Raw genomic sequence first — 21,240 nt, 5'->3', positions numbered from 1 at the left:
TCGTTGTCAGAACTATGGACAATGCATTCAGTTTTTGAAAGGTTGCAAGTTAAGGCCATAAACAGAGCAGAAAATTTTGCAGAAATGTAGTAGTTCAGGAAAACTCATCTCATTCCAAAGTATTATATTTAGTAAAGGTAACTTGAAAAAATGAAAATCAGGGAAGCAGCAATCACTGTTTACAGCTTGTTTACCCCAAATTTGATTTCCTTCTAGTAGCTCAAATTACCCCAAATTTGATTTCCTTCCAGTAGAGCACTGCCACCTTACTAAATCAGGATTTCCAGGGTGGGTTGTTGGGGTTTTTTTGGCATTTGTAAGCTCGAGAATTTCCTACTAAAATATGTGTTAAGAAAATATAAAAAGTATAGAAATGGCTTACCAGAGTCAGAGAAATCTCTGCTGGAATATTTTACATCTACAGCTAATCCCAGTGTAGGTACTGAGCTACTTCTGCTCCTGAAAAGCAATTTGCAGTTTGAACTTTTTTTAAAATACTATTTTTCTATTTTAAATACATTTATAATTTATAATTTATAGTTTAAATTTCTGAATTGTAAGTGAAGTTATTTATTGAATGCATAGAAGGATTATCTAAAACTTCGTGTTTAATACAGTTGTTCCCTCTCAGCACTTGGAACACAATTCCATTTTTTTTTTGGTTGATTCCAAGCACTTCTTCCAATTTAGAAATAATTTCCAAATGAGGGAAATAATTTCCAAAATAGTGACAGGGCTTTGTTTTTTTGTGTCATTGATTCTTTCACAAGGGCTGCAGCCACTAAAGGGGAGGCTTTTCTTGGGAATCTTGTTTGGTGAAGTCCATTACTTTTATAGTAAGAATTTAATCAGTAAAGGTGCCATGAGTCTTTTCCAAAATACAGGAATTGTAGTGAGGCAAAGGCGTGTGAAAAATATTTGTATTTAAATTCAGAACTTTCAAGTCAGCTGCAGAATGCAGACCTTAGAAGTGCTATTCTAAATTTTCTGATTTTTCATCCTTGCTTAGAAAAGTGATAAAAAACTCAGATGGATTTCTCCAGCCCAAACATCATTTATTTTATCTATTATTCCAAACAGAAAGGAAGAAAATATTTGCAGAATTATGTAAAAAAAAATAGTGCATTTTTAAAGAATTATTTGATGTGATGCTATCAAAATATGAATAAATACTCCTCCTTTTGAGAATTCTAAATAATGCACCAAGGAGAGAAGGATGGGGGAGTATTTGTACCTGGAAGGAGGAAGGATCTCTCAGCAGTGGTGATTCTATCACCTTTCTTTCTGCTTTTATTTCCTTGTTCATATTTTATACCAAAGTGCAGCCTTAAAATTATTTGGCACAGGAGGATATAAATAGTTTACAGGTTTCTTTTCTTTATCTTGATTACCCAAATTACCTTATCTTTGTTATTCTGTCTAAATAACTGAACTGTAACTACCTCTGATGACTTCCCCCACTCAATAATCTGAATGCAGCAGATTAAGAATATTAAGAAGGTATTTTTAAAATACCTGAGTTTAAAATGTTGGTAATGATTGCTTATTTTGTGTACTGCTATTTTCAGTCAGCCAGTCAATTGATGGTGTAATTTATTATGATAATTATGCCATTAAATAGCAAATATTTGTCCTAAAAGTACATATTTTAATTTACAAAAGAAAAATCTCTGTGATGTGTCTGCAAATTGGGACAGCCACATTTGGGTTTTGTTGGTGATTTTTGTCTTTTTGAAAGTTGAATATTGTTCAATTTTTTTGCCACTCCGAGGTTTGGAACTGCATTCTGCAAAAGGATCTCCAGAGCAGGAAATGGAGCAGACTGCCTGCTCTAAATTAGTGCCTTCCAGTTCTTGGGGAAGGCTTTATGCTCCAGCCAGAAATCCAAATCTCCAGAGATATTTTGTGTCTTCCAGTAACTTTATTAAAAGCCCTTCTAAGAAAAACAGCCACCAGGCAGGTACTGAGCCCAACTGTGCCCCATGGGCCGAGGTTTTATAGGGAATTTCACTGTGGAAAGGAGCTTGGTTTTGCTCAAGCTCATGGATTCTTCTCTTGTGTAAAGCTCTGGAAGGTGGATTCTGAATTTTTTAAAGTCCTATTATTGCCAGGGTAGGAATAGAATTAGAAATACAGACATGCAGCTGATGGTCAGTGGTTTATTGCAGTAATTCACCTGAGTTCTGAGATGATTTTAGACCCTGCTTCTGGGCTTTGGAATTTCCCAGTGTGGCACTGGGGCCTATTTTTGACAAATATAGCATTGACTTGGTCACTTTTGCTCTCCCACTTAGTGCAAAGACCGACATGCAAGAGAGGCATCTTAGATTTTCCATTTTGTTATGATTTAGTCACAGCAGAGTGAAAAAAAATAATCCACACAGCAGTCAGAAGAACAAGATGTACCTGCTGGCACATTTTTTAATAAATTCTGATGGTACATTTCTTATTAGAATGTGTCAACAATCCTGTAATGGAGTTTTAACTTAATTTTCCTTAGCATCATTTTTTATTGTGCATTTTACATAACTACCAAAAGACACTGTCATCCATTCTGAGATAATATTTGTTGTAGCCTTTTCCATAAATTCATATAATTCCCGTGAAAGTTTTGTAAGGGATCCCACCAAGAAATTTTGAATCCATTTGAAAATGTTTAGCTGTTATTCTGAATACCAAAGTTTTGTATGTGATTTGTGCATTTTGCCATTTTTATCTCATGCACACTTTCAAATGACATTTCCACTTGAAAAAGGCACAAAGGAATAAGGACTTTCTGTGGTAAAACTTTCTGTGGATAAAATATCAAGCTGGAAATTAAAGAGGCACATGGAAAATCTGTGCAGGATAAATCTGAATTTAGGTCACCTGGCCCTTGTATTTCCAGGAGAAATTTGTTAATTAGTACAACCAAGTGAGGAAGATGTAATTTAAAAATCCTATCTCATTTGCATTTTTATTCATTCATTTGGATTGATTAACACTATTGTTTCTATTTTTTCTCAATTTAATAACATGATTAATTTAATTCTGGAATACATTAAGAAAGTCTTACTCTATACTGGTGTGTGCCAGAGTTTTTAAGTCCCAGCCCTCTGAAACATCAGCTCAGGAATATTATTCCAATTCATTTTCCCACCAGATCCACTTTTTTAGTTTTCCCCTCTGAATTTATGCAGATTTCTCAAAAATACCTGCTGATATTCAGCATTTAATGTGTTCCAACCCTGAGCTTGGCTGGAATTCCTTGGACACGCCAGGCTGGGTTGGCCCTGAGTGAGTGCAGGTGTGAGGGCAGGGATGGTGCCCAGGTGCCCGTGGTGTGCTCATGGCTTTTGTCTCCCATTGATGTAATTCCCCATTTTCGTGTTCTGTCTCAGCTGAAGGTTGTTTACTGTCTGTTGTCTGTTGGAATTTTTCATCATTTAGGCAAGATGCAGGATGGGAATATGGAGAACAACCAGAACAAAGGTAATCTTCTTTGCTGTTCAGGAGGTTGTGGATTGTATTGTTAGCATGTAGTTCAACCCTGTCCCAAAGTACAGTGAGAACCTGTGGTCTGTGCCTGTGTGTGATACTGGCCCTAACTGTTCATGCAGAATGTCCAAAAAAACCCCAAACAGCCAACCCCAGCCAAAGAGATTGTAACTTCCACAAGCTGCAGAGGTTTAGGAGTGGAGTATTTTAAAGGGACCATTTATAGATATTGCTTTCATCTCACAAAGCTCATTTGAGTTAATTTTTCCTGTGCAAGTTGTGTATCCTATGTAGTGTTAGTGATTTTCCAGCCTAGTTTTTTTATGTCTCATCATCTCTGGTGTCTGATGGCATTGTCTGGACATCTCTTCATGTGCAGGGGAAAGGCAAAGCAATAAAAAAAGGAAACCTTAAAGCCAAGGTGTTATCTAGCAGTGCAAAAGCCTTTTATAAGGATAAACAACAGGAAGATTGAGAGTTCTAGGTGTTTCTTATTTAGTATACAATGTCAGGAAGAAATTGGAATCAGTATTTTGCTTTCTCTGAAGCAAAGTCATGGTTCCCTTTTTATTATAAGACAGAGCTATCAATAGCTCTTTGGGTTATACCAAATTAAATGACAGTTTTCTCAGATAATATTGAACATTGCAAAGGTGATGGCTCAGAAACTGGATAGAGAAACTCAGTGGTTCATGGTACAAAAGTACCAAATAAAATGCTATTAAATAATAAGCATTCAGGCTAGGTAGATAAATTAGATTTCCAGGTCAAACAAGCACAGTCTTGTACAATCTCTTCATGAAAGCAAAGCTGTTTCATCTCATCCTATTTTATTTGTTGTGCTCAGTACCAACCAGACACATGCACATATATCCACTGCAATGTCATTTACATGTTCAGAAACAGGTAAAAATAAAGTTTCCTTCTGCTGGCATTCTGTCAGGAAAGAAGGCATCAGCCCTGAAACTGTGTGTGGGTTTTGTGGGGGAATGGTGATGCCACCTCCATCAGACCCAAGGGCTGAGTACCTTGATCATGGAATGCTGAGGAAACTTTATAACAGAGGGATTTTCTGGAATGGCGGATGGCAGAGTGTGGTCCCCTGGTCACTGAGGTACCCCTGCAGCCCACAGAGGTGACACATGGGCCACCTGTGCAACCACATTGCCTTCAAAATATTTGCATTGGAAATATGCATTGCATTCTAAGAGGCATCCTCAAATCGAGAAGAATGTGGATCTGTCACAGCTCTGCCTGAGCTCTGCTGTTCCAGGGAATCCTGCAGTGCTGGTGCTGTCACCTGCCAAGTCACCTGCAAGACATTCAGTGGCATATATGTGTATGGCCTAGAGCGTCATGAGTGGGGGTAAAAATGAGGGATGAACCCCATCAGGGCTTTCCAGCCCAAATCCCCCCATGTCCTGAGGGATGCGCTGGCACAGCCTTGTCCTGCAGAGCCCTGCTGGCTCTCCAGGGAGCCAAGGGTGTCCCTGGCAGGGATTGTCCCAGGCTGGCTGGGTTCAGAGAGGATGAGCACGGAGAGAAGGAAGGGATAAAGCTGTGGAGTAACAGTTTTGTTCTGCATTATCAGCCAAGCAGCAGGACGGGGCTGCTGCCATGGAGATGCAGCCGCTGAAGAGCGCAGAAGGGGGAGAGGGAGACGACAAGGACAAGAAGAAATCCAACATGCACAAGAAAGAAAAATCGGTCCTGCAGGGAAAGCTGACCAAGCTGGCAGTGCAGATTGGCAAAGCAGGTATGGCTGGGTGACACCAAAGCTCTCTGGGTCACAGGAGACAAAGAGCTGCAAAGCAAATGGTTCTGAAAAGGGACAGGCCCTCTTTTACTGCAAGATTTGGAAATGGGTCATCACAAAGCTGTTCTAAGGGGAGTATGTGGTGCTGAAGATCTTTTATTCTCCTAAAAATCAGCTTTGACTGCCAAGGAGCTTTGAGCAACTTGGATTGTAATGAATATTTGAATCAAAATTAAATGCAGCTTTTCTCAGAGTTAATATTCCCAAGCGCAGTAATTACGTATTTAATTTCCTCTCCCCTCAGAACTTGGGAGTACACAGTTTCAGAATCTCTAATACCATCTCAAAATATCACTCACACAGTATTTCCCTCTCATGGATTCTGAAATCATTCTGTTCTCCCCAAATATCCACATTCCTGCCTTCTCCCCAAGCATGACACATCTTTGGACTCGTGTATCCAGAACCATCTGGCCCCTGGAGTTGGAGACAGTACTTCTCCAACATGTGGGCAGAGAGTGGAAATCTTCCATAAGGGCCTAAAGTTCCTTAGGTTTGCTTTTATCATGATAATAAAGAGATTTTGATCTCAGCTCCTTGGTGGAGACCCTTCAAGATCCTTTTACTTCTGCTCCATGTCCCTCAGCCTTCTCCCCCAGTGTGGTTTTTCCCTTCCCATCCCTCTGTGAGTTCATCACAGGAGTTGATCACATAACCCCACGATGCCATTTCCCTTTGCCTGAGCAGAATGTGACCAAATCCAGGATTATCATCCCTGATATCTAATTTCATGCCTTGCCCCCGTTCATATTCCTCCAGTTTCTCTTGTTTGTTTCCCCTGATGATTAATTCCTTGGATTAAATATCTTTCGGTATTGCCTTGACCTCTGCTCTGGCACGTGTACCTCACTCTTGAAGTAATTGTGTAGGGATTTCTGACCAGAATGTGGCAAGGAACAGGAATTAAATTAATTAATCATTGTCTCATTTGGTTTTGCTTTGGTGTTGAGCAACTTATGGGGATGTCTTGCCTTGTCAGGAGTATTTGCCTGTACAATATTTTAATGGTTTTTCCTTTATCCTCTGGCACAGAGTCATCTCCCTGACTCATCTGTTTCCTGTCAACCTTAGCATCCTTCAGCTTTACCAATTTTTTAAGAACTGCAGTCAAGACATGAAATTCACAGCATTCTCCTTCTACTCTGTGATCTCATTAGGGAGAAATTAATTTATTCCAAAATGCAGGCTTAACTCCTTCACACAAACCCAACAAACAGGACTGTCAGAGCAAGGCAAAGCTGAGGCTATAATGGAAATTTTATTTGTGTACTCAAACCCAGGGACAAAACTGTGGAGCAGGAGTGCTATCCCAGCAGTCTGTGCCATTGGGAGAGTGGATGGAATGTTTGGGACGTGTTGTCATTTCTGTGAAACATTTATTGGTGGCTCTGTCTCTTTGGAACCTCTGCTCATGAAAATACACACTCTGCAGATGTTCCCTTGAAAAGGGACACATTGGAGACACCAGTATTAGCCACATTTTAAAGAAACCCAGTGAAAAACTGTCCTGTGGATAATTCTGCATTATTGCCTCTTTATATTCACTCAGACTCATCTGTAGGACTTTTCTATTTTATACAGCAACATGAGAGGCTCCTTTGCTTAAGCCTCTAAAGATATACTTAGAAGAAAGGTGTTTAAATATGGATAGACAAGTAATTTGTAAAAGGTGGGGGTTAAAAGGACAGATAAATGTTGTACCAGGCAAAGTAATGTGCTAAATTGAATAAGCTTAGGTTAAGTGACAGCAGAACTCCTGCACTGCCTGGGAAGTTGTAAAGGCAGCAGTAAGTGCTTAAAAATGAATTTCCTAGAATTCCTTGTACACTGTAAATATATTATGACAATGTTTTTTTTCTTCATTTATCCTTGCTATTGGTACTGGTGAAAAACATCACAAAGAAAGAAAGAATTTCCCATCAAATCCCAATTTCTAATTGCTTGTGTTCTCAGCGCTGTTTGGGTTTATGGTAACTGGTGATTTCTCCTCCCAGGTCTGGTGATGTCTGCCATCACTGTCATCATCTTGGTACTGTATTTTGCCATTGACACCTTTGTGGTCAACAAGAAGCAGTGGTTGCCTGAGTGCACTCCTGTCTACGTTCAGTATTTTGTTAAATTCTTCATTATTGGTGTTACTGTGCTCGTGGTTGCTGTTCCTGAGGGACTCCCACTTGCTGTCACTATTTCTCTGGCTTATTCTGTAAAGGTAAGAGACATTCAAAATAATCCAGGGATAAAAGTGCTGTTTGCTTGAGTTCACCAATAAGATGGTCCTCAGATTTTATCAGATGGGATGAAAAATGGTCTGAAAATTATGTGCTCAAAATATTCATGAAATTGCTTTAAAGAACACTTTAATATTGAAAGTATTTCTAACAAAAATGCAAATACATCTTCCAACACATCTCCTTAAAACTGCACAGTGCAGGAATATCAAGCAGTAGAAATACCTACTTAATTTGCAAGGAACCAGGAATTTATTGAGCAGAATGTACTCTGAGAATAGTCCAGTCTTTTGATATAGAATAATTTTGTATTCAGATTTTCTTGTGCAACTCTACAAAGTTTTGACAAAGATTTGAAGTTTTCAGGAGCACTTCTCAGAGAAATTGGAGCTTCTCAAAGAAATTAAGAGTTTCACTGAAGCTTTCATGTACTTTTCTTAAATGCAATTGCAGTTCTTTGAAGTCAATGTAAATGGTTCTATTAGGAAATTAAAGAGGATTAACATCCTGGACTTCAGGATTACTTGAGCAATTTAATTAGATGATTTAAACATTCTGGGAATCTTAGATGAAGATGGTGTAAAGTTGATTTCCATTTAGCATGTAAACAAATTAACTTGGGAAGTTCAGGAAGGAATCTTTTGGCTTCTGTGTAGTCAAATATCACAATTATTAGGAAAAAGGAGGAAGTAAGTCTGAAGGATGGGGCTTTGCTAATGAAGAATGTAGCTGCTTTGAAAATGTTTTCTCGTTTTCCTGATGTCCTTTCTCTGATACCCTTCCTCTTTTGCTTTTCCCCCAAAACGTGTGGTCCATCTGTGTGCTGCCAGATAATGTCCTGGCATTCCAAGCAGTGTTAAGAAAAAATCCCAAATGTTTGCTATAACAATAATTAAAAATCTCTGGTTCCTTTAGCTCATCTTTGCTGTTCCAGCTATTCTTTAAAATGCAAACCTACTGCAGGAAAATGATGCAACTCTTCTAAAAGTTTATCAAGGGCAAAACTACCTCAGGGATAGGCACAGCTTTGCTGTCTATAACTGGGGTTTGAGGTTATTGGCCCCCACCAAAGCTCTGCTTTAGGGAACTTCAAGTTCTCACCAGCAGGACTAACCGTGGGCTGCTTTCCTTTTCATGACTAAAAACCTCAAAAGCTGGCATCAAAGGGTTTCTTACTTGGGTTTTGGTGGGTTTTCCCCTCAGAAAATGATGAGGGACAACAACCTGTTTCAGCTATTCCTTAAAATGCAAACCTACTGCAGGAAAATGATGCAACCCTTTTAGTTTATCAAAGGCAAAATTACCTCAGGGATAGGCACAGCTTCGTTGTCTGTGACTGGGAATTGGGGTTATTGGGCCAAAACTCTGCTCTAGAGAACATCTTGTTCTCACCAGCAGGACTAACCATGGGCTGCTTTCCTTTTTATTACTAAAAACCCGTCAAAGCCGACATCAAAGGATTTCTTACTTGGGTTTTGGTGGGTTTTCCCCTCAGAAAATGATGAGGGACAACAACCTGGTGAGGCACCTGGACGCCTGCGAGACCATGGGCAACGCCACGGCCATCTGCTCGGACAAGACGGGCACGCTGACCACCAACCGCATGACCGTGGTGCAGGCCTACGTGGGCGACGTCCACTACAAGGAGATCCCCGACCCCGACTCCATCCCTGCCAAAACCATGGAGCTGCTGGTCAATGCGATTGCTATCAACAGTGCTTACACTACAAAAATTCTGGTGAGTAGGTGCCTTTTTTTGGGGGGGGCTGTTAAGTGTGGCCTAGCAGTGATGCCTTGAGAAGGCTGCCCTAGGACAGAGACTAGATGGAGTTAAAGAATGAAGCTGGGATTTATGAAAAGGATCTCTTCCATGGATCCACCTTGGCACCACAAGAGCCCAGCCAGGGCTGCAGGCAAGATGAACCCAAATGGTCCCAAAATGCACGAGCGCTCACGGGGTCTCTCCCTGGGATCAGCTCTGCTCCATATGCATATTGAGGTTAATTGTCCAATTCCAGCTTTAGGTTATGAATCCCATCCTTCTTATTTTTCTCTCTTCAGTCCACACTGTTTAGGCTCTTGGGCTGAGATTTGGATCATTTCTCCTTGGTCCCCAGCTGGAGAAGGAATTGTCTCCCTACTCTGTGCAGAGAGCTTACTTTTCCCTTATATGAAGCTCACACCCACATACTAAAGCAGCACAGAATCTGAAAAACAGAAAAGCTCAAACCTGAGGCATCAGCAGAAGGAGGTGTAATTTTTTTTTTTTTGAGAAGTTAATTCTTTAATGTCTTGTTTTTGATTATGAAGCATTAAGTACTGTTGAGGTCCTCAAAATGAGAACAGGTGCTCTAAAAAGTGTATTTTTTTTCCCCCAAGAACAGGGATTTATTTAAAAATGGCCATGAGACATTTAAAAAACTCCTGGTGTCATTAGATTGGGGTGACTCAGTTTTGGTGCAGATAAATTTGGGAACACAAATGTGTTGGTAACACATCTGGTTTTCACTGAGTCTTCATATGTGCAAAATGGGGGGTTTTTTTGTGTCTAAGAAATTTCAATTAATGCTCAAAGAGCACAAATTGAATTAGTTAAATCAGTGAGGTTAATGATCTTTCTTCATAATGGTTTCAGGTGAGTTACATCCTGAAGTATTTTATTCACTCTGTACAGGAGGCCAGAGTGGAAAATATCCTGTTTGCTTGTGGCGTTTGATTTCATCTGATTCTTTTGTGCAGAGCTAATTAAGAGACTGAAATTTTTTGCAATTCCAATAGATTTGTTCTTTAAAAGGTCAAGCTGAATGTTAACGTTGCTGAACAAATAGATTTTTTTTCTTTCTAGTTTATGAATACATGTATTGTCCTTTTTATAGGTCTGTACTGAGCTGCAGAATAAAGCCAGGCATGTACTTGATGTTTGTTTTAAAAGTAGTCTCTTAAAATGCAATCAGAGAAAACAAATCCTGTGTGATAACTCAGAGTGGATATTTTATGGCAGCAGCTCCTTAAATTTCATTTGTGCATTTCCAAACCAGCAAGAATAGTTTGCTTTTGCTGGGTAATTCCTGCTCTCACAAATGTAGTATTTGATTGCTGGGGAGAGGAAAATACACTTTGGTTGTTTAAATATTGTTACAGCCTAAGTCAGCTCAGGTTCTTCCTCCTGGAGAAAGAGAATAAAACACCCTGAACAGCCAGGATCAGGACAAGGCACGGGGTATGACTTTGGGAAGGCTTTGGGAGAACATTCCCAGTGCCAGAAGAATTTTCCTACTTCCTAGGGAGCAGCAGGGCAGGCAGGGGGTTGTTTCTTCAGTCAGGTGGGACTGGCAGAGGCTTATACAGAGTTTTATATTTTGCTGTTCATTTTGAGATCAAAGTGTTTCTGCTCATCTTCCGCACCAGTTGACCCCTATGAATCCCAGAGTAAATGGGAAATCATCAGACCTTCCACATTTACAATATTAAGTTTAATAATCTGTCTTTTTCATGTGGTTTATTGAAACATTTCTGGTCAATATTAGTTCTAAAATGGTCTCAATATAATTTTTTTTTCTCTGACTTGGCTACCTTGCTCCTTGTTGGAATTAGTTCTATGTGTCTATTAAAAAGAGTCAATATTTCAGCATGTCAGTGCTTTTTTAGCTTTGCACAGAGACTGATTCTAAACTGATAAAGGGATGAAATCCTCTGGATGCAGATCCGTGACTGCTTGAACTTATCTGTTTGAAATTAATGAAGATCTTTTAGATCTTAAGAGCTGAAGCTTTGAAATATGGACTCCATGAGAACCACAGCTCCAATCTCAGGGGATTTCATTTTATTCACAGTTTATAACAAGCTGACCTTTAAGATACAAGATATTGTTCCATAGCCCATTTTGCATCCCAAATAAATACAGTAAAAAAACACCTGAGGGAGTTGTTTCCAGGATAAATAGACAGAATTCTTTTCCTTCCTGCTAATACAGAATGCATGCTCGTGCTCTCATTCTTGGAGCATGTTTAATCAAATTGTGAATATCAGCTGAAACCCAAAGGGCATTGGAAGGGTTCTGTTGCCAAGACTGAGTTTTGCATATTCTATTTTTAGCTCTCCAGCTACGTGTGTGCTGTAAATTGCTCTTTGTGTGAACTTCTGTTCAGAGGGATCACATAGGGGACCATAAAATTAGTCAAGATGCTCTGCTGAATGAGAAATATTCCCTCTTGCATTGTCTTTTGATTAAGGGGCAACTGAACCATTGATAAAAATATAAAAAGGGAATAATATCAGTGCTTGGCATAAAAGATTTGAATTTCCCTGAGAAATTAAACACAAATTATTCCAAGTGAACAATAGCATCATTAAATATAGCTCTTTTTACTGCTTTCCAAGATTAAGTTGCTGGGTGAGCTGATTTTGCATCCCTTCAGCTTCAGAGCAACTTTTCTGCTGTTTGTGTGAAGCTGTTCTCCAGCAAACCTTTGTGTTCAATATTCCTGCTTCCACATGGAAATAAATTCAGGCTTTGTGCATTTCTTCGTGTGAGCTGGGGTGGGGGCTGCAAAGACTCTGAGAGCAAAATCTGCATTTTGGGAATGCTTTGATTGTACTTGGGGCAGGAGCACATTGATCTTGGATGCCAAGAAGCAGTGATGAAACAGAGACTCCAAACACCAAAACCACTGATTTCAACTTTCCTGTGCAGCTCTCGCTTTCATAATTCCAGTTTTAATTAGAAAGGAATTTCTTCTTTTAATTTCCTGGCTGGGTGTGATATGCCTGATTAAGAAGACACCACAATTAGGTTTTAGCTGAGGGATTTTCAGCACCAGTGGAAAAGTCCCAGCTGGAGCTGTTAGTGTGAGGATCTAACACCGACTTTCCATTTGCTGCTTGATGGGTGTGAGGGATAAAAGGCTCCTTTTGCTTGTGCTGGGTAAGTATCTGAATTTTTAGGGCTGTTCTTGCTGTGATTTGGTGCCTTTGCACAGAATGTGGCAGGATGTAGTGGCAAAACTTGAACCAAAGGAAGACAAGTCACAGGAAAGTGCAAAACATTCACTCCCTTCCTCATTCACTCCCTTTCCCCAGAGGAAATAAAATAAAAATATGTTGGTCTATATGTTAGTAAATATTAATCATGTTGTGAATGTGAGCTGGGAAAGCTTTTGGGACAAAAGGGTCGTTGTTGGATAAAACCTAAAGGAAAAAATGAAATAAAACACAAAGAGTAGAGACAATTTTATTGCAGCTGAAAGGCAGAGCAGGTAGATAATAACATATTGGACACCCATAATACACAGAAGCCATAAGAAGCAATGACATTCTACAAAACTGAAATGGTGAAAGGAGGAAAAATAAGGTTTTAGCACAATCTTGCTGTTTTGCAAGGATTGATGCAAATCTATTGCTGGTATTGGGAACATGGATGTGGTAGCCAGGTGAAAGTTCTTTTTATCTGGGAGAATATATTTGCATGCCAAGCAAGAACAGCTCTCTGATTGCTGGGAGACACAATGTTCCTGTCAGGAGCAGCCTTTGAGAAGGTGTGCAAAGTGCAAAATGTGCTTCTTTCTTGGAGATTTATTTCGTTTTTTATTCAAAGACTGAATTTTATTCATCAAATACTTGAATTATCTTGACGTTTTAAAAGGTCTTCTAAAAAAAAAAAAAAAAAAAAAAACAAACCAAAAAAACCTACTTCAAACTTTTTGGGGGAATGTGGGTGTTTGGAAGTTTCCTACCAAATAATTTCGAAACTTGAGGTGTAGCAGGTGAGTTGATGGATTTTTCCATACATTTCCCCACATTAATGTGTAAAGGCATTAGTGATGGGAAGGAGAATTGAAATATCACTTTTTAAACAGTGGTTGCTTGTGGCTCCCTCATCTTATCTGACTTCCCTTTATCTAGCTACCTTTATTTATTTATATATGTACGTATATATATTTTTTAATATGTTTCTGTATTTATTTGAAGTTTTGCTTTGCAAATGGAAAAGAAGATGGAGACTCTGTGTGTTTATGAAAAGGTTTTTTAAATTTCATTTAAAAAAAATATCAAACTTCAACAGATCAGATTAGGCCACACCTATCAGCAGAAAATCAGGGAATTGCTGTGGCCTGAGGCTACAGCAGCAGAGCTGTCTGCCAGGGGCTCTCTGCTAAATCAAATTGCTGTTATGTGTCACTAGAATTCCCTTTTTTATTCCAAGGAGAACCATAAGAAAACAGCTTTTGACCTCCAAACTGCTTTTTTGAGTTATTTTGGCATATAGAATTGCAAGGATATTTTTACTCACAGGTAGGGATTGCTTAAAACCTATTCTCAAAGCCCTTTGTTTCTTGTGTTACAGTACAGATGGTTTTCCCATTTATTTTTGCTGCACATAAAGGTTCAAGCCATTTCTTATTTCATCCAGTTCAGTTCCCCCATTGCTGCTAAAAATGATAAATACTTAAAGTAAAATTAATACCTAAAAATAAATAAAATAAATAAATACTTAAAAAAGAAATAAAAATAAATACTTTAAAAAATAAATCAAAATAAATACTTAAAAACCCCTCCAGACACAAAATATGAGGACAGAAATGGGCACAAAAGTGGTTAAAAAAAAATAGTAAGGATAGATTGAGGAAAGCTTTCATTTATGATAATTTAACTGACAATAGAGTCTCTCATGGCCTAAATTCTGTTTTTCCTTCTGCCACTGACATCAGGGCACAAGTGGCAGCTCCAGCTGTTGATTGGAAGTGTTTGGAAAAAATCAGTTATTTATTTATCAGGGGGTCAAATGGCCAATTCAGGCTGACCTGCCTGGCCAGAGCTGTGGGAGCAGAAGAGATAATGGGACAAGGAAAAACAGAATTGCAGGGAGGGTGAATTGAGGGGGGAAAGGGAGAACTGGTAAGGAAGGGGGAGGAAAAAGGGGAGGGAAGGGAAAAGGGAAGGAAAAAAGAAAGGGAAAAAAGGAAGGGAAGGGAAGGAAAAAAATGAAGGAAAAAAGGAATGGAGGGGAAGGGGGAAGGGAAGAAAAAAAGAAAGGAAAAAGGAGGAAAAATGAAGGGAAGAAAGAAGGGAAGAGAAGGGAAGGGAAGGGAAGGGAAGGGAAGGGAAGGAAAGGAAAGGAAAGGAAATTCAGAATTGGCAGCAGAAGAGTTTCCAGGAGTTCTCCACACTGTGCTCCTCTATTTACAGTGTGCTTTTCCCTGCTTTTCTGCACCATGTGCTCCACAAATCCAAGCTCTGTCCACAGGGAGCTTTGCAGTGCCAGTGTTGGTACAGAAAGGCTTGAGGGAATTTTGGTGACAATTCAGCAGTGACCATCCTTCAGAATGTTTGTTTATCTCTGCTTGCTTTCCTCAGGCAATGCTCAAAAGTAAATTCTCCGTTCAGACACTCTGTCACGATTTCATAATTTGTGTTTTAAGGCTGATGGGGAGGAGAAGTGCTATTTGACAGGTATTTTATGGAAGGATAGGTCTGTCCAAGGTTTTATCCTCACATAATAATACAGGAAATCAGTAAACAGTAAGAAATTAATTTTTTCATCTTAGCCATTCTAATGGCACTGGACCAGCTCGTTGGTGCCATTGGTTTTGGGTGAGGGAGGAGAAACAGGCTGGAGTCACCTTTCTGCACTGTGGAACGCACTTGGAGTCCTAAAATCCTCTCCTTGTGTAATTAAAGCCATCCAGAAAATGGCTCAGAAAAATGTACTGGGAGGAGCTGGTGGAGAAATTCAAGGATGCTCATTTCATTCCCTGTCTGAAAAAAACACCAAGGGAATCTGGGGCAACTCATGGAACTGCTCCAGGTTTTACAGTTTGGATCCTGCAGCCCTAGGGGTACAATAAATTACTAAATATGGGATACCAGGAGAAATGCAGAGGAAAATCTGCTTAGCAGAAAATCAGGTTCACTTATGGGGCTTTAAAGATGACTTTTAAAAACTTGCAAGAAACAGTGATTTTTAAATCACTTAAATTTAAATTTAATCACTGTTTCCTGCAAGATGCTGCACAGTGTTTTCATCTGGATTTATAAATATTGCTTCTTGTCGGCTGAGCACTTGTTTTTTTGGGTTTGTTTTTTTTTTTTTTTTCTTTTTTAAACAAAATATCTTGGGACAATGCATGATTTGAATGTGTTGGGTTTCTTTTCCTGCCTCCGATACCCCATGTGATTTTCAGGGTGGCTTTAGATCAGGAAAGGCATCCCAGGAATCAAACAGCTTCTGGATAATGCTGCAAGTCATTTATTGGCTGCTTTCAGCACATGAGCTTGGTACTGGAAATTTGTGAAAATCTTCTTTTTGAAGACCTCAGGTGACAGGGTTAAAATGTTGTCTGTATCTCCAGCTAAATGGTGCATTTAAGCCAATTAAAATGAAAAATTTGCTTGATATGGTTGAAAATTGATTGAACTGATCATTAAAAATCTGTATATTTCGTGAGAGGTTTTATTTCCTAGGCAAAACAATTCCTATTTTAGGTAAATTTATATTTAATCAGATTTTTTGTATTTTGTTCCCAGTGTTACACAACTGTGTAAGCAGCTATAAATTATGGATGGGAACAGACAATGCAGGCCAGAGAATCTTTCTAAATATAAGCAAGAAAATCATCACCCAAAAAATCCCCCCCAACATATTTCAAACTTTTCTAAAGCCCTTGGTAAGCATTTTCTCAGGATTAATTAGGCAGGGATAAAACCCCAACCTATAGTGTCCATCTTATTTATTGTGTAAATAATAATTATTAGGGATAATAGATGATGCAGTTAATTGTCTGTGCTTCTAGGGGCGGTGATTAGCAGAAAGTAATGATCTTCACACATCACTTACCATCGGAGTTGTGTAGAATAAGAGGTACAAAAACAGCTTTTCTCCCTAAATTAGCAGCTGACTTCATAATTGAAATAACTGTGATTAGGCAAGGCTGGGCTGTGCAAAGCCTGGGACAGCCCCTCATCCCACCCTGCTCCTCCTGCCGGTGGCACCGGGGCCTTGGCCTGCCAAAAAAGCTGGGTTTGAATGAAATCTCCTTTTTTTTGGGAGTTGTGAGGGGTGGAATGGAGTCAGCTGCCAAGGAAGAGGGGGATTTGGGGCAGAAGAGGGGATTTGGAAGAAGAAGAGGGGATTTGGAAGCAGGGATGGAGGATCTGGGAGCAGAAGGGGGGATTTTGGGAGCAGAAGATGGGATTTAGGAGCAGGGATGGGAACAGGGCCATCTTCTCCCTCTGCCATGTACCCAAGGCTGTGGGATTTGGGGGGTTTTGGTGCCCTGGTTGCCAGAGGAAAGGGGGGATTCCCTGCAGAGGGACACAGGTGTTGGAGACAGAGAATAAATGTGGGATAAATGTGCTGGGACAGAGCTCATCCCCTCCCAGTGAGCTGGAACTGTGGCTGCACTGGGCACCAGCAGCTCCCTCCCTCCTTCCTTATTTCCTGCCAAGGAAAGGGGTGACTGTGCTGCCCCAGCAACAAATGGCCAGAGGAAAAGGAGAAGGATAAATAAAGAGTCCTACTTGACAAGTTATTCCCATGCCAGCCAAAAGTTTAAATTCCATTTCTTCATTTCCATGGCATTTCACCTCTTTGATTTGTCACATTTCCTCAAGTGACAGAGCCCATGGTAATAAACACCTTCATCCTGGCCTCCTTTGACTCCAGTTTGGTAATTGCAGATTCCACCAATTCCTGTTGCAAGCAATATTCACTGCAAGCTTTTAGTCAGTCTGAAATCACTTGGAAACTCTTTATTATTATAATATCATTTTATACATTTGGGGTTTTTTTTCCCCTTCTTGCTGGTATGCAAATGAGTAAATTAGATTTTGAACTTGCTGTGATGCAACAAGTATTTTTCTCATTGCCTTGCATAGAATTTTCCTTTATGTTATTTATCTTATGTTCATGTTCTTATTCTGCACAAATCTTGTCCTGTCATAAGAAAATCATCTCCAGCTCCTCCCAAAAGTGCAAGTTTTAAAAATCAGTGTTTCCTGCAAGGTGCTCCACAGTGTTTTCATCAGGGTTTATAAATGCTGCTTCTTGTTGTCTGAGCATTTTAGGACTATTTTTTCTTTTTTAAAAATACTTTGGCACAATGAATTATTGGAGGGTGTTGGGCTGCTTTTCCTCCTCTGTCACCCTGCTGAGGTGAAGTCATCACACCTTGGAGCTGATTGATGTGCTGGTGGGGCTGTGGTGTTAGCACTTTTCAGGGAATATTCTCAGGAAACATGTTTTCCTGATGGGAGCTTTTGTTTTCACATGAGTCGGTGTAAACCAATTACTTCAGGCACATTTTGTTTTAATGTGAGTTTTCTTTGTGCTCTCAGTCACAGCGACAGGAAGATAATGCCTTCCAATGTGATGATTTAATACCAATTTCACAGAAAATGGTGGTGATTTTATAAGGTACACAAACAGGCTGATTAGAAATCAATGTGGTGGGTGAATCACCTTGTAATGAAATAGGAAATTAATTTCCTTTCAAATTTATATTGTGTAAATATACATTTTATATACAATGCAGTTTTAGTATAGTTTTCTTTTTGTTTGTTTGTTTTTTTGGGGTTTTTTTTGGTTTTTTCTTTTTTTTTTTTTTTTTGTACTCTCAGAGCTCCAATGTGGTTTATTCCTCTGGGGAAGAAGCCAGTCAACAATCACCAAGAAACTGCAAATGTTACAAGATCTGAAGTACAGTTGATCAGGAATAAATCTGACAGGAAATGTGTTGATTTCATAGCAATAAGTGGCAGGAGTTATTTGCAGGCTTGAACAAGACTTTAAATTGGCTTTCATTGCTATTCTTTGTGACTGACCTTGCAGTTCACAAGATCTGTTAATTTGCTTTTAATGTAAGCAAAATTATATTATTTTTGAGCCACAGATAACTTAGATAATCAGTATTAAATGTATGATAAGTAAAATCTATGCTTCAATTTCCAATTCCCGCTTTCTCCTGCAGGTAGAGCCCATTTTTCTGTCAAGTTTCCAGTTTTCTCTTCTTGTGTGTGAAGCTCTTGGCTCCTTTGAGATAAAACCAATTTTATGTCTGGGTTATTTGTGGGTGTGGGAAGGTGTCAAAAAATCCTGGGCCCTTCTGCTTTTAGAGGTGGGTCTGGGACAGCAAAACCTCTCAGATGGGCAGAAACCTGGAGAATTGTCACCAGGGATCCAGGAGGGCCTCTGGCTTCCCAAAGGCATGTGGCTGTGATGGATCCAGATTCCCAGGGGCATGAGACTGACAGGGAGCAGGCTGGACATGTGTCCCACAAAATCCTTTTCCCAGCTGGAACCTTGCAGAGGAAACAGGAAACTTTCAAATTTTATAAGGATTCTTTTAACTTAGTCAAAGCCATCTAGTCCTTTAGCATCACTGAAAAAAATGTCAGAGCTGCTGTGCAGACACCTTGCATGGAAAAGAACCTTCTAGAAATTATAAAAAATTAGGATAAATAGAATAAGCACTGTGAGCCTGCCTTAAATAAATGGAATGGGGTAAATGGAATAAATCTGTGAGCCGGTCTTACCTGTGCAGGTAACAAACACAGAGCAGTAAAGTGTGCCTGGCTCCTGGTGAGTCCTTGTCCCTTGAGGGACATTGGGACACCTTGTCCTTGGGAAATTCTGGATGAGAGTTGGGCAAAAGATGTGGCTCATTTGCCATAGCACCAAAGCAAAGCCTTGAGCATGTTAAACAGGTTTTTAATGCCATTTTTATTTTTCTGTCATTTCCATTTATTCCATCCCCTTCCATTTCCCCTCACTCCAAAGGCTGGCAGTGCTCAGTGCTGGTGTGACAGGGGCTGTGCATTTGGAAGAGGTGAGAAACAAGATTTTTCTGGGAGAATTTTTTTCTAAGGAAGGACAGGATGTTCCAGCTCTCCATCACTGCTGTCCCGTTTCCTCCTGAATGAATAATCAGGCACAACTTGGCTGCAGCCTCCGTCTGTGGCTCTGCCCAGCCAAGGCATCATTCCTGGTGTCCTGACAAGGAGAGGGCCTGGCCAGAGGACTGAATTTAGAATGCATCCCAAACATTATCCCACCAATCATGCAAAAAAATCCCTCTGAGAAAATAGATTAGCTAAGCATTGCTCTGACAGATTACATCCACTTGAGCTCATCCATTTGCCTCCCAAACCCCAAATGGAACAGACCCAAACCAATTTAAAAATAGTTGCAGCTGATACGTGCTGGTAAAGAGAAGCACATTTTGTATCAGCAGTGAAATATCTGCTCTTGGTAGTTTTAGACTCCTTTGGAGATGGGTGCTTGAAGAACACTTCTCCTTACTCTGGAAATGAGTCCTATTAACAGAGATCTGTAATTATGATGGGCTATAATCAGGAGCTTCAATCAAGTGGAAAAACTTCCTTTTTCATGTGGCTAGATTTGCTTTGCACTCACTATATTTAGTTCCTTCGACTGTACAAGTTGTTTGTAGCTGTGGTGCCACAAGAAAGGCAGCAAGTATTAAGATTAATCTTTGCTTTGGTCTGGTCTTTCTAGAAATTTATTTCCCCATCTGGTTCTATTAATAGAAAAACAGACAATCCCCAGACTATTGATAAGTTTTTTGCATGTGAAAACTGGATGGACAGATCAGCCACTTGTAAATTCTTTCTTTTATGAAAATTCAGGTTTTTGATACACATCTGTAAAGGTCAGGCATTTTCTGTTATTTAATGCATGATTAAATTCTTGTACATTATGATTATTATCACAGTTCATATTTTTCAGATGATGGGACTGGGTTTTGGTGGATTTTTGTGCAAGGGGATGTTAGGTTGATTGGTTTTTCCACTTGTAATTAGCTGAAAGAAGCATAGAGGCGACCATGCAAATAGAAATGAGAGTGGGTATATGTAGATGGAATTCCATCACCATGGAATAGGTGATGGCTTTCACATTTTGTGGTTGAAATTCATGCACGATGGCCAGGCAAAAACAGGCACGAGAGGAAACTCAGCTTAGCAGTGGAGATGTTTTTAAAAAATGTGATTAATTTTGATTAAAAGAGTTAAATAGTTAATAAAAGGTGATGAGATATGAGGATCACATGGTCAGAATCATTGAATATTACTATGGGCTAGATGGGAGAAAAGATTGAGATGTGAGGGAAAAATCTGTTGATAAATGATTTAAGCGTGTAGCAGAGTGGCTCCAAGGACATTTTCCAAATGTACAGATGCTGCTTAGACTGAAGAAAACATATCTCTGCTTCCTTAAACCTAAAAGGTGTGGTTTCAGCCCTAAGGCAGTTGCTTGAAGGCTTTTGTTGGCCAACCCCATGTAAATCCCAGTGTTGGGTCTAATTTGGAAATACACTTTTTGAACTAGGGACGTTGCCTTGGACCTGGAGCTTTCCTACCTGATGGGCTCCACCCCAGGCAGTTTCTGTCCTGTTTGCTCTGTGTTCAGCTCTCACAGAGCCAGTCTAGGGCCAACAGGCAGTAAAACTTGAGTTTTATAGGTCTAACCCAAGATAGCAGCTCTTGGGTGCCATCAATTACAGCCCTGCCATTAAGCGCACTTTCTCTTTTGAAATGAAAGATGCTCAGCTTGGTTGTTGCTCATGGCAATTTGGGGAGTGTTTGCCAAATGTGTTGAAGAATTCATTAGGAATTTATAAAATCTCTTAATCTGCTCCTAACTTTTACCAGTTTGGTTTAGAAATTGTCCTTTTTGTCACTCTTGTATGGGCTCTGCTGATATTG

General features: G+C 39.7%; 1 protein-coding gene across 1 annotated transcript in view; it reads left to right on the top strand.

The window, feature by feature from the left end:
* Positions 1 to 21,240, top strand: part of ATP2B2 (ATPase plasma membrane Ca2+ transporting 2) — a 388,824-nt gene that overhangs the window by 311,418 nt on the left and 56,166 nt on the right. Inside the window, exons 10-13 of the mRNA XM_041427564.1 lie at positions 3,430 to 3,471; positions 5,069 to 5,233; positions 7,288 to 7,502; positions 9,017 to 9,259. Of these exons, the coding sequence (XP_041283498.1) occupies positions 3,430 to 3,471; positions 5,069 to 5,233; positions 7,288 to 7,502; positions 9,017 to 9,259 (665 nt within the window). The remainder of the gene's footprint in view (positions 1 to 3,429; positions 3,472 to 5,068; positions 5,234 to 7,287; positions 7,503 to 9,016; positions 9,260 to 21,240) is intronic.

This window comes from Onychostruthus taczanowskii, unplaced genomic scaffold (genome assembly GCF_017590055.1).
Source record: "Onychostruthus taczanowskii isolate IOZ18803 unplaced genomic scaffold, ASM1759005v1 scaffold116, whole genome shotgun sequence".
Classification (NCBI taxonomy): domain Eukaryota; kingdom Metazoa; phylum Chordata; class Aves; order Passeriformes; family Passeridae; genus Onychostruthus; species Onychostruthus taczanowskii.
Note: the sequence above shows the minus strand (reverse complement) of the source record. Positions and strands in the feature narration are given on the sequence as shown.